Here is a 15,770-nt window from a genome sequence, read left to right as displayed (position 1 = left end):
TTTTTTTTTTTTTTTTTTTTTTCAAAAATAACTTCTTTCTTAAAACCTCATTAGAAATTCTCTTGCAGCGATGCCAAAATTCCTATCACTAAGCCCACCCCCTCCCCTGCCTATTCACTGGTACATAGCAGACACTGTCTTGGTAAAGTGAAGAAAAACCCTAACACTGTCTCAACAGCTTTTAACTGGTTCACTTCCCCTCGTGTCATTTCCCAAAGGTGCAATGTGACTTTGAAAGCTTAACGATTAAATGAGGGTTCAATTTTGACCTAGTTAGGGCTCAGGCTACATTCGCGTTCCCTCGGGCAGTTTGTGAACTCCTCGTCTCTTGGAAACTTCAGTGCCGAAATGCTGAGTACCGTATATGTCCACTTTCAGTCTCCAAACGTCTGACTTTCCCACTTTGCTTAAGGTGCAGAAGTAAGAGCAATCAAAGTGTATGTGTGTGTGTGTTTTATAGTGTGTCCACTCAGCATACATACAGTCTTTAGTGTGCTTGTTCATCCAGCACTAGTGCAAATTCATTTCAGCTGGTCGGTTTCTTTCTTTCAACCGGGACAGTCTCTATCTCCATTTCTCTCATCCCTCGCCACTTGGACAAAAGATGTGTTGCCATGGTTTCATCCTTGGTGTGATGCCCTTCAGAGTGCTAGGTTCAACACACTCATCTGTCAGCGTGTGAGATGTCTTTCTTGCATTTTCAGCCGCTATAATTCTCCAGCTCTCTTCTCCCTTTTCTCGCTTGTTCTCTGTGGCACTACTACTGTTAATAGCAGTGTTATGACATCAGTTTCTATCCATCTGTCCAGTGGTGGGCCTGGTCCCTTTCTCAGAGAGGTCCCACCTACACAAAGGCAAGATACTATCAACAAAACCATGCATATATTTCTCTGAGTTCCTCCCATTTCTGTATCTGATGCTCCACTCACCTCTCTCTGTTAGCTTATGAATGCTGCAGGGTCAAAAGTAAATCATTCAGCCGTTTCCTCCTCTGGTCTCTGCTGCAGACCTCTTCCTCCCCTCTTTTTTCTTCCTCTCCCTCCTCCTCTTGTCTATTCTGGTTTTTGGTGGGCTGTGGTGAAAAAGTATGCACAGCTAATTGCAAAAGCAGATTTTTATCCTTGTGGAAATTTGCATTCTCAATGTTTTTTTACGTGGGCTGATTTGTTCACTCACACAGGGGCTGGCAGTGAGCAAGCTGGAGGTGTCCTGACTCTGATGGTGGGGGTCACTGCTGATAACCGTCACCTCCACCCCCACTGGCTGATCTGAGGGTCAGAGGTCAAAAAATATTCTTTATGTTAGTAAAGGCGTTGCAAGAGGGAATTAAAACAGCACATCATTTCTTTTAGATATATCTGTAATTATGTGAGTGTCCTTATTTTCCCTTGATTCCTATCTGCCATCGGTCAGGGAGTCTTTGATGGAAACTGTGTGGTTTCACTGCTAATGGGGAAAGTTGATGCCTGCTGGGCTCTTGGACACCAAGAGTGGATGACAGAAACGGGGAAACATTTCTGCAGGCTGAAATTCTGTGGTTGGAAAACCACTTAGTTTGTGCTGCTGAGTATGATATGGAGAGACAAGCCAAATATGAGGACAACAGGCTGTAAGCAGAACACACACACACACACACAGACAGACATACATGCACTCATAAAGTAAAAGACATGACACAGGACACCAGAGGAAATATATAAAGATGTACAGTAAAAAAATGAAAATGTAGAGAGTCAACCACAGACACGTATGCATACACAAACACCTACAGAAACAAAAACTAACACACACACTTGCTTCATGGACCTGACTTGATGTGGCTGTCGTCCCCATTGGCTCTATCAAAGGACAGACGTCGTGAGTCCTCCTCCTCTGCCTCTGCGTCTCTCTCCCTCTCCCGCTCTATCCTCATTCGGATCTGTCTGTCTCTCACGAGCTCCCAGTTCCTCACAAGGAAAACATGGTGTTTCACCACAAAGCTCCTGGTCCGGGCACACAGGGAGAAACATAAGCCATGTACGCTGACATCACTTCAGTAATAGTGCATCAAGTAGTTTATCTTGAAATGTGAACCGCTGTGTTCTTTCCATACCTCTCACTGCTGGTCAAAGGCTCCATATCGAGGTGTGGAAACAGGCTGGTAATATCACTGGAGTTCTCCTCCTGCAAAAGAAGAATTAAAAGGAGGTGCACGTGCAAGTTTTAACCATTTTCAAAGCTGAATTCTTCCCTGAAATGAATCAATCTTCAGTGACGTGAACTCACCGCTGTCTGGTGAGAGGACAGAGTCCTTTCCTTCAGCCGGCCTGAGTGAAACAGAAAGACATAGAGAGAGAGAGAAACAGAGTCAGACACTGTATAAGAGTATTGATCTGATCCATCAGCTACACCTGACGATAACACATCCAGTTCTGGCAACTCACAGTAACGCCGCTTCCTCTTCATGGGGACAGCAGGCTGCCTTTGAAGCTGCAGCAACACAACATGAGAATTACATATTAATTCATGGCACTCTCCCTCTTTCATCTCTAAAGATGCTTCAGCTTGAACTTTTGCCTCTCTGGTTCTGTGTTATGGGGCTCTACTGTACCTGATTGTGCTGCCACAGCCACATAACATCATAAGGTAATTGGAAATGAATCCGCTTCAGCCTAAGGTACTTCCCTGCAGGACACAAAGTGAGTTTGGATTAACTATTACAGCTGCAACAAACTACAGCAGCGTTTGCATTGTCTTACTTCTTACTCACCAACATGTATGGGAGCAGGTAAAAGGCTGTATTCATGCTCCTCTGGAGTGTATTCCATACTCTCTCTGCACAACTGCTGGGCTTGGGAGGGTGGACTAGGAAAGAGACACATTAAATACATAAACAAAACAAAAAAATGATAACAGAAACAATTTCGTAATAGTTTGTTTATGAATTCAACTCACTCTGTCGTTTTGTAATCATCAGAGTAAAGACCTGCCCTCAGAAACTTCTTCCTGGGAGGACCATCTGCTCTCTCCTCTCTTTGGATGACTACTGGTTGGGATGGAGCCTGGTCGACATCTGATTGGCTAAAACATTCAGGAGGGGTGTCACACTCGGGTTTATCCTCGGTGACACTAAAAGGAAAGCATGAAGAGAGAGATAGAACGATAGAGAGGAAAAAGAGAAAGAGAGAAAAGGCACTGGTTTAGCACACAGTGCTGAAAACGATGGGTTAATATAGCAGTAGTGAGTGGTTGTATTGAATTTTCAAGTCAACCAGCTCAGGTACTTTATGATACAGTTGTGAGCGTTTACCTCTGATGACAAGGAGAGTCACCATGTTTTCTCTTCCGTCCTCTCTTCCTCTTAGCCTGCAGCTCCAACTCTGTCACCTGCTGCACTGTATCGGCCCCTCGATCTCTCTCTGGCCCTCTTTCGTCTTTCCTCCCTCCCACTTCTCTCCCATCTCTGTTATGGCTGTGTCCTGGCAAGAGGTCAGGTGATGACATGGAGGGAGCTGCAGATGAGTGCGTGGGGGAAGGTATAGTGGAGGGCAGTGGGTGCTTTCTGGGCCGACCTGGCCTTCTTTTGTTTTTCCCTGCCACACTGTCTGGTGTTGGCACACTTTTCTGCTGCCCCCGGCTTCTCGAGTCACCTTGTAAACCTGCAGTCATTGAGAGAGGGAGGGGGGAGGACGGGGGTTGAGGCAGAAGGAGGCAGGAGGGAAGGGTGGGAGTAAGTGGCAGAGAGGAAATGAGACAGATGTGGATCAGTGATTGAGCCAGCAGGAGGTGTGAGGTGAGGCCAGTCTAGGCTGAGTCATGCGGGGCCACAGATTAGGTGAGTCACAACATTTCCTCTGACCAGATCACTTCTGGGAAATGCATTAAGAAGTGATTTATGTACACACACTCACGCAGCAAAAACCAACACAAGAATGGATAGAGACACTGTGGAGAACGCATGCTTTTTAAATACAAGCATGCACACGTATGCACTCTTGCATTGCCCTCCTAATGTGGAGCACAATCTCAAAAGGCTGAGTAGACGAAGAAAGAAGAGAGAAAAAATGAATGTGCCGTGCTAGCGTGCTGTACTTCCAAACACATGTGTGTTTGGTTAGATGATAAACTGATGTCAAATGTATTCCACATCTTTCAAAAACAACATTTTCCTCTTGCAAGCTCTCTTTGCACCCATTCTGACCTCTGTGCGAGTCCTTCATCAATCACCCCTGAGGTCATCTATCTTTTTGTTCCATTTTTCCACAGTCCCCGACAAGACTGACCACTCTTTCCTTATTGGATTTTTCCAAGTCAAATAGGCCCCGTTGGCCAGCAGTGAGGGATAGGCCAAGCTTTAAATAGCCAATCTGGTGGTTAACTAATGACTGTGTTCACTGGGTAGCCCCGGCCTGCAACAGCGTGCGGTTCGCTGCAGACCGGGAAGATTTCAAAGATTTGCTGGATGATTTCTGTTCTGCTATACACTACATTAAACTATACACTATGTTAAAAAGAATTCCAACTCAAAGCTGTTGCTGAGCGGTTGCATTTGTGTGAGTGTGGCATGGGGGCGGGCGGTTAGTCCCCTGCACAGTTGAGGGAGTCTGAAATTGGCTATAAAAAGAACGGAGTCTGATTTCCTCTCAAACACCCTCCAGGCTTTGATGTGTGGCTCAACAACACCTGAGAAAAGGCAATGCTGTCACTATATTGGGCACACTATTGGTGCCACTGTCTCATCTCCACATTGTGCAAATACAAAAATCTGTCATGCTGTTCTAATGAAGAAACACTCTTGGCATAAAATCACTCAGCTAGCTGTCATCATTTTGGATGCTATTGATGTATTTCAATGATAAGCAGATTTGATGTGATATTATCTATCATATTATCTAAATCACTGCCAGTATTCATATTTCCTGACACTGTAGTCATAACAGATTATGACTGTGCATTCATACAACTTGAGAAACAATGTTAACAATGGAGATTTTTGTAGCATTTCTCAGCCAGAGAAATGTACAACTTTAGCACTAATGCTAACACGACCTGCATACTGAGACATCCAACACACATCACTTCTCCATGATATCACGCGTTTATTGATCATATCATTCATGCATCCTCACCTGTTTCTCTCCTCTCTGTCCACGCTGGCTCGTCTCTCCTCCATGACCTGTCTCCGCTTCCTGGATTCTTACCGGCCAATCCGCTCCTGAGACCCCTCCCCCCTGTTGCCATGGCAGCAGATGTGAACAGGTTGGTGTGTGTTGGGGACGGGGACGCCCTGTAAAGGTGTGGCTCCTGAATGTCCTCGCTGTCATCGTCCTCTCCGTCTGATGCAATCAGCCGGCCTGTATGTTGCTCCCCACTGAATCCTCTCCAGCTGGGGTTTGAGTTTCCAAATCCTGTCCCTCCCAGGCCCCCGAATTTCGTCCAGCTCTGACCCAGGGCCCCCCAGCTTCCTCCAAACGAAGACAAGTGAGAAGAACCCAGCCCCAGTGAGGTGAGAGATGTGTGTTTATACCTCTCTGCTGAAGCCGATGATGTGACAGCAGCAGCGGAGGAGAAGGAATCATTTCCGTTCTCACATAACCAAGGCGATTCTTTTGTCAGCATACTCCCCATTCCTCTAGCCCCTTTCCTTCCTCCTTCTCCTTGGCCCAAAATAAACCCAGACCTTGGTTTTGAACTGGCTAACCCCTCTCTCTCCATGCCATCTTCCTCCTCATCCTCGTGTAACTCCTCCTCGTCATCCAGATCTCGCTCGCAGTGCCTGTGGCGGTGTTTATGCTTGTGTTTGTGTTCGTTTCTCCCACAGCCACAGGAGAGGCTGGATGTGAACCCTGAGCTGAGGTGTGGGCCTCCTCCACTGCCCCCTCCTACATCTCCTTCAACCTCTCCTCCTAAAGCTCCCTCCCTAAGCAACCTGCTTCTCCGCCTGTGGAATCTGGCAGGGTTGAGGAGGAAATGGGCATGATGCGACTGATGGGGGCCGTACTGGTGTGGAGAGGGGAGCGGGTAGGAGCTAGGGAGGTGATGGTAAAGTGTTGTGGCTGGAGGATAGCTGCTGTAAAAGCCCATATTTTCAATGGTCTCTTGGAACTTTGATGGACAAGCACACTGCCTGCGGTCTGGCTTTCTGTTACAATGCACAGGCTGGCATGGGTAGAAAGGCTGAGGGGAGAAGGAGGTATTAGCAGAGTAGGGTGAGGGGTGAGGTGAGTAGAAGCCGTTCAGATTGATTCTGAAGATGTTAGAGCGAAGAGAATGGGAGGACGAGTGATGGCGCCTTCCTCCAGCAGCATTCCCACTCCCATCAAAGCCCTGTCCCAGGCCTGTCCGAGCCCAACCTCGCCGTCCGATATGGACCTCGCTGAACTGACCGATCAGATCTTCTAGTTCAGCCAGAAACTCTGGATCCTGCATATGCAGCTGCTGGTGCTTCTTCTTATGTTTATTTTTCTGTCTCTTCAGTGCATTGTGCCCAAGGCAAGAGTAATAATCTGAATGAGTGCACTTGTTGTGTCCTGGGCAGGAGCACGGGCACAAGCAAGTACAAGAGGAGGAACAGTCGAAATCCCTCCGCCTGTGCCTGTGTCGGTCTCTTTCTCTGTGCCGCTCCACAGTTGATGAGTTGGTGATGGGGTTTGTGTGTCTGGGCATGTGAGAGAGGGGTGAAGAGACAGGAGAGGGACGGTCCACAAGAGAGGAGGGGTGTCTTTGACCCCCCAGAATCACTCCTGACCCCTGACCTAACCTGAGCATGCCTCGAGCTCCCCTAATCTCCCCTCTCTCAGAAACACTGTTGTTATCCGTTCCAATCCCGCTATCGCTGGGCAGTGTCTCTTCGCTGTGTGATTCGCTCCTCGGGGAGGGGGTGGCCTCTTTCAGGTGGCCTGGGGAGCCAGGTGTGTGATGCAGTGGTGGGGTGGGACAGGAGAGCTTACATGAAGACTGGTGAAAGGGGAAGTGATGCCTTCCCTGACATGGACAACTCTTCTTCACAAAGGGAGAGAGGGATGAGGAGGAGGGAGGACGGGGGGAGGTACAGGAGGATGATGGCGAAGGGAGGGAGAAGGGGTGAGGGAAAATTAGGGAGGATGTCGGTTCTGCGAGGCTGCCTTCACTATAAGGGCTCTGGGCCCCGCTGGAGTGGGTAAGAGATGGGGAGGGAAATGGGTGAGAGGGGGGAGGCTGGGGTTGGTTAGAGAAGAGAGATGTTTCAGAGGGGTTGCTAAACAGAGATGACTGAGTGGAGTTCTGGGAGTTGGTTTGGACTGTGGGGGCTGTTTGGGTTTTAGGCTTGCGTCCTCGCCTCTTGCCCATGTAGATGGTCCCTCTTTTGCTCACATTGATCTGAGGGCCCAGCTTACTCCCAAAGGAGGAGGACAGGGCTGAGAGAGTATGTACCGTTGTAGCCTCTATCGATTTACACATTCTCAGAGAGGTCTCACCATCTGCTGCCTCGCTTCCCTTTCCCTCCTTTCCAACATACCCAGACAGCATTACCTTTTGAAGTCTCCTCTTCTTTCTTTTCTTCATCTCATTAATCAGCCTCCTGATCTTTAGCTGCCTGTTCCCCTTTTCAGGAGGATGAAAATCTTTACTCCTGTCTGCATCATCAGTGCGATTCAGTGCATCTCCACTCTGGTCCTCAGGGAGGGGTCTTTTGGGAGGACGGCCACGCTTCTTGGGGCTGGATTTAGACTGAGCAGCACACTGCAGTATTGGACTTGGCTCCAGCACAGGGGCTTTCTGAATTCCGTCACAGCCCAGAAGAGGCACCTCAGTTGGGATAGCATTTGGTGAAAGTCTTGGGGGAGGTTCGTCTAAGCTAGAGCTGTGGGATTTGGGGCGGCCCCTTTTCCGGGCAGGGGTTATGGGGCATCTGGAAGCAGGGGGGCTTGAGTCTGATGTGGGGTGACTCTGCTTTGGGGATGGAGGTTTGGTTGCTGAAGAAAAAGGGGAGGAACTGCTGGTTAAGGAAGTAGAGGGAGCTGGGTGTGACTCATCAGTCTGCTGAATAGTGGCCTTGGCAGGAAGGGACGTTTTGGGGTTCTGGGGAAAACCTAGTAAGGAATTATGTTGGGAATCTGACGGGGCTTCCTGATTTTCCGCCCTCTGAGCTCGGTGAACCAGCTTGGTCCAGCTGGGCCGCCTGGCTTTACGTTTCTTGAGCGGTCGGCTATCCTGCTCTTGAGGGGAAGAAGGGGGGGAAACAGGGGCACGGGCAGAAGGAGTGGGCACAGAGGGAGGAGCAGAAGAAGAGGGGTGGCTTGGAGGCACAGTTGAATGTCTTGAGACGTCTTGTTCTTTTGATTTACTGCCGTCACCTGTTGCTGGCTCAGATAGTTTAACTGGCTTGCAACTGTCATCTGCCTTGTCGATCTCCTCTGGTCTGCCTGGATTCACAACTTTACTGGTTTTATCTAGTTTACCACTATCAACTGTTTCACCACATTTTGCATTATTATCCTCTGTTCTTTGTCTGTCTGGGCTAACTTTATCCCTCTTTTTCTCACCCTTTCCTCTTTCAACCTTTAGTTCATCCCTCCACGTATCATCAGTCTTATGTCTTTCATCCTTTTCTTTACCATGCCTTGATTTTCCATCCTTCCCTTTCTCCTTTTTCTTCTTCTTTCCTTCCTCCTTTCTGCCCTCACTCTTTGCTCTTTCAGCCTCCAATCTATCTCGCTTTGATTTTTTGTCTTTTCGTTTCTCTTTCTTTGCTTTCCTCTCTTTCTCTTTCTTTTTCTCTAGTGAGGCCTGCGGAGAAGAATCCTGATCTTGGGATTGGGCAGAGGAAAGATCCACATTGGGGGAGGACTGTGGTTTAGGGGTGACTGAGGGAGAAGAAGGAGAGTCTGGCCTACTCTTATTGGACAGGCTAAGTTCTTTATGGGTGCTGGTGGAGACTGGAGGTCTTGGTGATTGGTCTGCGGAAGAAACAGAGGAGGAACTGCTGTGTTTTCCAGCTTTGATTTTCGACGAGGTGGAAGTGCTGAGTATGTCGGTAGAGCCTTTGCCATTCGATAGTCCCTTCTGTTTTGTTTGTACCAAACCATTATGTTTCTTGGAGGTCTTTCCTTCATTCCTTGTTTCTGATGCAGACAGGGCTTGGATGCATGTGTTGGAAGGAGTTGTTGAAGCTGTCTGGTCTGTTGTAGACGAACAAGGTTTGTGTCCTGCAAGGACAGGCTGGCCATTGACACTAGGGAGCTTCTCTTTCTTCACTCTCTCAGATGAGCCATTTGAATTCACCTCTGTCTTATCGGCCAGTTTGATAGGAACCTGGGGAACGCAAACACGAAATCTCTGTCATAGTCAACAACAGCTGTGACATCCATTAGTTTGCTGATGACAACAGTGAAGGACAATGGGAAAGAGACAATAACTGAAACACTTTTGTTTTTGCCGCCTATTAAAAAAGAGACTGAGGACGAAATGACTCAATCAGGCAGAGAAAAGAGGCCATACTGAGAAGAAGGAGAGAGTGAGGTGATGGAAACAGGAATGGGGTTGACACAGAAAGGAGAAATACAAAGGCAGAGAAAACACAGAGGAAGGGAGTGGGACAGGCAAAGAGGGGGAGTGAAAGATAAATGAGAGCAGGTAGAGAAAAGAGGAGATGTAAAAATAGAAGAGAGGGACAGATATAGAGAGCCAGGCAGAGACAGAAAGAGACAGAGAAAGCTGCGCTATTGGTCGCTATAAATTGCCACTAATACAGATGAGAAGGCTTGACATTTCGTACTTGTCCTGTAATTTCGGTATGCTGCAGCTTGAGTGGCGTTTGCGCAGCTAAAGCAATAAGCTTCCCCTTGGGTGATTGTCATAGGGACTGATGGACCAATGTCTGTAATAGCTCCAAGTGGTTGCCGTGCTGTTGTCCTATTTATAGGTCTGTTTATTCAAATGGGCCGCTTAGGTTTCAGTATTGAGACAATAGCTCATTTGACCTTATTACAACAGAGTACAAAGCTTTGCACCATATACAACCACCTGGTAGTTTACTGCAAAAACCAAAACAGAACTACAGCACATACCGTATGCGCCATTAATAATGCATGAGTTCCTTCAGCTGCTGTAACCCTTGGGTTGTTTTTCCATTTTAAGCTAACTAAAACTAATAGCAGGTTTAATATTGGCAGCTGGCAAGAGGGACGATGATGTGTATGAGGCAAATTGTCTTTAACTTACCTGTTTGGCAGACTTGGTCCCTTGGCTGGTTATGGCAGGGACTGAGGCCGGGGTGGAAGCAGCAGTGAATGTTGATAATAACGACAGCGGCTGTGATGACGAAGATGATGATGATGGCAATGATAATGATGATGATGATGCAAGTGGTGGTGAAGCAGCAGATGCAGTCTGTTTGGATGTGGTCTGGACAGAATCCAAGCCTGAGCGTTGATCTCTGGTTGCTTCGTCTGGAGCAGAGCTGGTTTTGCCCTGCTGGCCCACTCCTCCTTCTCCGTCCCCCCTTAGCGGTGCCCCCCTGCCTTGCCTCTGATAGGTCCTGATGGTGGGCTTGCAGACGTAGCTCTCCAAGATCTTGGGCGGTTTCTTGGTGCGTTTGGCCTGTAGTCCAATCCGAAGTCGTACATTCCCCTCAGGGCAGCTCGTCTCTCTGCCAGAGATCTGTAGCTGTTGCTGCCCTGCGCTTCCACAGCGCCCCTCGATGAGCAGCTCCAGCACTGCCCCCTTGTCTCCTTCTCTCTTTCTCCCTGCTCCCTTCTTCTCTTCCTCCTTTTCCCCTACATCTCTATTCTCCCCCTCACCTCTCCACTTTTTCTCTGCCACTTGGTCCTGTTCAGAGTCTTCAGGTGCAGAGGTGGGTTCCAGAGTGGAGTTTGTGGTTGGAGGGGTTCCCCCCTTCACTCTCTGGTCCATCAGAGAAGTCAGGGGGGAGAAGTAAAATGCTGTGGGGTTCCCAGTATAACACTTTTAAATGATCCCGGTGGGATTAGTAAGGTCAAAGGCAAAGAGCAGAAAGCAGGTGTAAGGTCAAAAGATTTCCAAAACAATATCCTGTAATAGTCCAAGTATAGCTGGGCTCCTTCATCCAGCGAAGGAAGGTCTCTCTCTCGTCCTTTTGGTTTGAACTGAGGTGGAACAAGTTTGAGGCAGAGAAAGGGGGGAAGAAAAGACAGACAGACACAGACAGAAAGATAGAGAGGCCAGTGATTAGTCATTTCAGTGAGCTCAGATGTTGAGTAGCAGCAGCACAGGAATTGAGGGGAAAGTCCCCTTCCTGCAAGCAGCTGTAGAGAGGTGCTACTAAAGTCTGTGTCCACAGAGATGATCTCATCATACAGAAAACCCAGGGGGCCAATCAACGCCGCCGATTCCCAGAATGTCGACACTAACTGGAAAAAAAGACTTACTCACATTCTTCAAAAACAGCTCTAGCTAGTTTTCTCAATCAATCTGTAAATAACGGCAGCTCGGAAAGACAGCAAACACTCCTTAAACCGCTACGCTTTTACTTATGTTCTCATCCGTACTTGGCCTCCTCTCCCCAAATCAATATATCAATCAATCAGCTCCTGACTAATTCGAACACTTGATCCAGTCTCCTCCCCTCCTCTCCCCACTGTCTTTGCGCCTTCTGTTCTCAGCTACTCCCACAAGCACTTCTCCTCCCACCCTTCCCTCTGCTGTACTTTCTTTTCTCTCCGAAACTCCCCTTTTCATGTTTGGCAGAAAGCTTTTGCATGCATTCTCTATTAGTCCCATCCACTCTCTCTCTCTCTCTCTCTCTCTCTCTCTCTCTCCCTCTCTCTCTTTCGCTCTCTGTAGACCACACAGTAAAAATGGTCAACTCATACACTGTATCCATGTTAATCAGAACCATATTTCCTCTTCCACTTCATTCTTTTCCTCCTCTCCAACCTAAATCCCTCCATTCACGGTCCGACCATTCCCCTCCTCCCCTTTCAGTAGTGGTAACACAAATCCGTAGGAAAGGGTAAAACTTATTTTTGGAAAGGAGTGCAAATTCCTCCTCCTCCCATTGCTTCCTCTAAGTCAAGTAAGCTTTTCATTGACCCCATTGTAAATTGACTTTTAATGTGACATTACAGCAAGTAACACACCCTAAAATAACATTCCCCTCACGAGAAAAAAACTTTCACTCTCACTCGCGCGGTCCAGTCCAGTTTTTTTTTTAACGTATCGAAGGGAAGCAGCATCTTCTGTCATGCTTCCTTCATTATACTCTCTCATTAAGGGAGACACTCATCCATTTTCTAATAAAACACACCCTGCCAAGCATTCTTGCAGCTCTCTCCTGAGAGCCTCTTATGAAATAGCTCTGTCTCTCAACACGCTGAACTGCCCCCCTCCTTCTCCTTCTCCTTAAACTTACAAGAGCATCTCAGATAATGTTTTCATTTAAGAGCTCAGCGGGCTATCTCTCCTGCCTCTTGGTCCCTCCACACCCAAAACTCTTTCCTTGAATCATACTGAGCTCAAATCAACATCTGTTCCAGTAACTGCTGTTATGTAACAGTTTTGGAAAGCATCTCCAAGGCCAAACCTCCTCACAATAAAATAAAACGAGCGTAGCGATGGACAGTGGTCCGCTCAAAGAGCTGCAGCCACTTTTTTTTTAATGATGACCTCTGCTCCCAGACGCCTGACCCGTACGGAGAACAGCAAAAAAACGACGAGGGCGCACTCGTACAAAGTGATTATAAGAAGAGGATAAGAGTGGCAGCTTTTCAAACTTAAAAGGGCAGACCCATTCAACATCAGTCAAAGTGCATACTAATAGCTTTTTATACTCTCCAGAGCTATACCTCTCAAACATAACTCAAAATTATTCTAACATTAGACCAGAAGCTATTTCCAGTGACAGGATGATGGGTGGACTTGACACTGTTAGTCAGTGTGGTTCCTCGGCAGCGCTAAGGCGGACGATTAAATCATGATAATGGGCCACCATATTTCCAGCCATCATCACCATCCCGTGACGGTGTTATCATCAATAACTACAACACCATTATCATCTGCCTGACAACAGCACGGGGGCTCACACCAGCTGGAAATTAAGGGCTGCTGCTGCTGTAATGGCATCTCAAAAAAATAAATAAATAAATAAATACAAAATAAATAAAAAATATTGAACCACCTCACACAGTCAGTCAGCGCAGACTTAACTCCTCATATACAAGGGAAGTTTCTCACGTGAGTCTCCTTCCTCCTCCTCCTCCTCCTCCTCCTCACACACGCACACTTTCGCCTAGTTAGTGTATAAGAAGTGTGTCGGTCGTACATTGTGTACCCAGGTCGCAGCTGCGTAGGTTGACTGATGTTGCTACTGTAGATACAGTATGGGCAGTGGGGGTATTACCGCACTGGAGCAACCTATTACTGGCTTTACTGAGGACGTCAACAGGGGGCTTCCTTCTCCATAATGACTTTGCGCACCTCTGAAAATCACTATCAGCCCCTGACGCTGTCGCACTTACAAATCATACACACATGCACGTGTTGTTGTTGTCGTCACTCCCTCCCTCTCCATCCGTATTAAAACATAACCCAGAATTTTAAAGCGTCCTAAAAACATCCACAGCTGCAAATTGAAACTCAAACATGGAAGTGGAGAGGTGGTGGTGGTGGTGGTGGAGGAAAGGTGGTGTATGTGTGTGTGTGTGTGTGGTGGTGGTGGTGTTGGGGGGGGTTGGTGCTACGTAGCATCAAAAAATGTGCTTGCTAGTGCTTGTTTGTGATGTGGATTAGTCCCGAGCCACCTTTTTCCCTCTTCTATCTGTCCTCTGCCAGCCCTTCTTGCTGGTGTCAGCAACATTGAAATAAGAAATATCACCCGTGCGCGGAGAAACACACTCAGCAACAAGGGGATAAAATTAGCGCAAAGCGGATGCACACACAGACACACACACACACACACAAAATAATCTCACTAACAACCTACAGTGCTGTGAGCTCGCATGATGATGACAAGGCCTGCACGCATTAATACAGACAGACTGCCATGAAAATCTGTAATAAGGCTACGTAGGCTACTTACCCAAGAGCGCGTCCCGGAGCCAACTGCGTTTAGGCAGGAGGTTAAGGTGTTGCTGTCCTGCTCTCCCCTTCGCACCAACAGCAATCCACAGCCTTTGGTGCATTAGATGTTGCTTTGATTACATAACTAAGGCCAGAGGAGGTTAAAACACCTCCTAAAACCGAGTTTCAGTCTCAACGGAGCGCAGAGCCTACTGTGCAACAACATTGGCGCGGGTGTTTTCATAATCATACAGTCGACAGAGCTCCGTCGGCGCGTCTCCGCAGCTAGGTGGCGGACTGGTTACGCTGGATCTTTATTTTTTATTTTTTTTTTCCTGCCCACTTCTCTCGGGGAAAGTTACATCTCTCCCGCCAGTAATAATGGCTCAGATTGTGCCTTCCTCGTTTGCATACAAGCCGTTAACGTGTCAGTAGTACGACGGGCGAGCGAGCGGAGGAGCTGCAGCGAGCCGAGCAGCAGCGGCAGCAGGCAGCGTGTGCGCGGGGTTACAGGATGACAGCGCGGAGGGGTTGGTGGTGGATGTGCGGGAATGCAATTGCGTGGCCATTTTCATGTGGCCAGAGGAGGAGATAAAACGGTGAATACAGCACAGGATCTCGTTGCGGTTCATAATAGGCGATTGGGGAGGGCTATTTAGACGCTTAATAAAATGGCGACGACTTGGCTAAAAGTAGGCTGCTGCTTTGGATTTGGGGAGCAGCTCAAAAGTTGCATCGCGTAATGCAATGTGGGATTCAGCTTACACCAGTGGGGGAGGAAAGAAAGAAAGAAAGAAAGCCGGGGGCTGAGCACTTATCAAAAAGTTATTATGTGAGAGCTGTTTATCATGCATCAGAAAATATTGATCCAAAACTACAGGCTGTTTTTACACACTCGTGCAATTAGACAAATAAACATACACACACTAGACATGTATATTTGAAACATTTCCTTTAGTATAAACATAAAAATAAACGAATAATAACAGAGTAATAAAAATGCAATATATTACATTATTATTGTTTTGTTGTTATTGTGTTATTTAGTTCTAATAGCAGTAATAATAACACAATCATTATTGTTATTTGCATATACAGTACAACAATATTGGCACACAATACACAAGCTGTGTATCTGTTAGAGGTCATGAGTCTTACAGCAGGACAATGACCCCAGAAATGGTTGAGTCTAGTGAGTCTAGATCTAAATCACCTGTGGCGAGACCTCAAAACAGCGTTTAGAAGAAGGAACCCATGAAATCTGAAAGACCTGGAGCACATGGCAAAAGAAGAGAGGTCCAAAATTCATTCACTTATTGATGGTTACAGGAAGCAAAGGGTGTGCTACCAAATATTAAGTTGAGGGTGCCAATAATTTTGTCTGGTCCATTTTTGGACATTTTCATGTGGAATATCTTAGATACGGCATTTTATTTCTGTGTTTTGTTTTGTTCCAAAGCAATAAAAAGAAATAAACATGGGAATATGAAAACATTTACAATTGCAACAATCCTTTGTGAGAAGTAGTACATTATGTGACAGAAATGCAGGGGGGGGGGCAATATTTATGGCCATGACAAGGTCATGTAGGTCTATACAAAAGGCTGAATGAGGCCCCCTGTTGACCCCCTGTTGACCTCCTGTTTCTCCTGATCTCTGTGCATTGTGTTCACTGTAACCTCCAAATACCAACTGAGTGCACATCACAGACAATGAATTTCACCTGTACAGTAAACAATTTGTAAAAAAAAAAAAAAACTTGCCTAGGGTTTCCA

The 15,770-nt window shown here is 47.1% G+C and overlaps 1 protein-coding gene across 5 annotated transcripts; it reads right to left on the bottom strand.

Annotated features, from left to right (window-relative positions):
- LOC104934663 (histone-lysine N-methyltransferase ASH1L) lies at window positions 1-14,918 on the bottom strand. 5 transcript variants are annotated; one of them, XM_010750379.3, is made up of 14 exons: window positions 14,015-14,913; window positions 10,183-11,084; window positions 5,109-9,273; window positions 3,290-3,638; window positions 2,935-3,108; window positions 2,750-2,844; window positions 2,591-2,664; window positions 2,424-2,469; window positions 2,266-2,306; window positions 2,093-2,163; window positions 1,807-1,982; window positions 1,177-1,268; window positions 930-1,072; window positions 1-844 (listed from the first exon to the last, which is right to left on the bottom strand). In XM_010750379.3, the coding sequence occupies exons 2-13, from the start codon at window positions 10,870-10,872 to the stop codon at window positions 944-946; spliced, it is 6,102 nt and encodes a 2,033-aa protein (XP_010748681.2). In that variant the 5' UTR covers window positions 10,873-11,084; window positions 14,015-14,913; the 3' UTR covers window positions 1-844; window positions 930-943. The 5 variants fall into 5 exon arrangements, 4 of the variants coding, with proteins under 4 accessions (XP_010748681.2, XP_027142056.1, XP_027142057.1 ...); XR_003463501.1 differs by lacking the exon at window positions 1-844 and having other exon boundaries at window positions 1,035-1,072; window positions 1,794-1,982; window positions 14,015-14,915; XM_027286255.1 differs by lacking the exons at window positions 1-844; window positions 930-1,072 and having other exon boundaries at window positions 1,792-1,982; window positions 14,015-14,915.
- Between the last annotated feature and the right edge of the window lie 852 nt (window positions 14,919-15,770).

This window comes from Larimichthys crocea, chromosome XIII (genome assembly GCF_000972845.2).
Source record: "Larimichthys crocea isolate SSNF chromosome XIII, L_crocea_2.0, whole genome shotgun sequence".
NCBI lineage: Eukaryota > Metazoa > Chordata > Actinopteri > Sciaenidae > Larimichthys > Larimichthys crocea.
The sequence above is the reverse complement of the archived record's forward strand: the minus strand, read 5'-3'. Positions and strand labels throughout refer to the sequence as shown.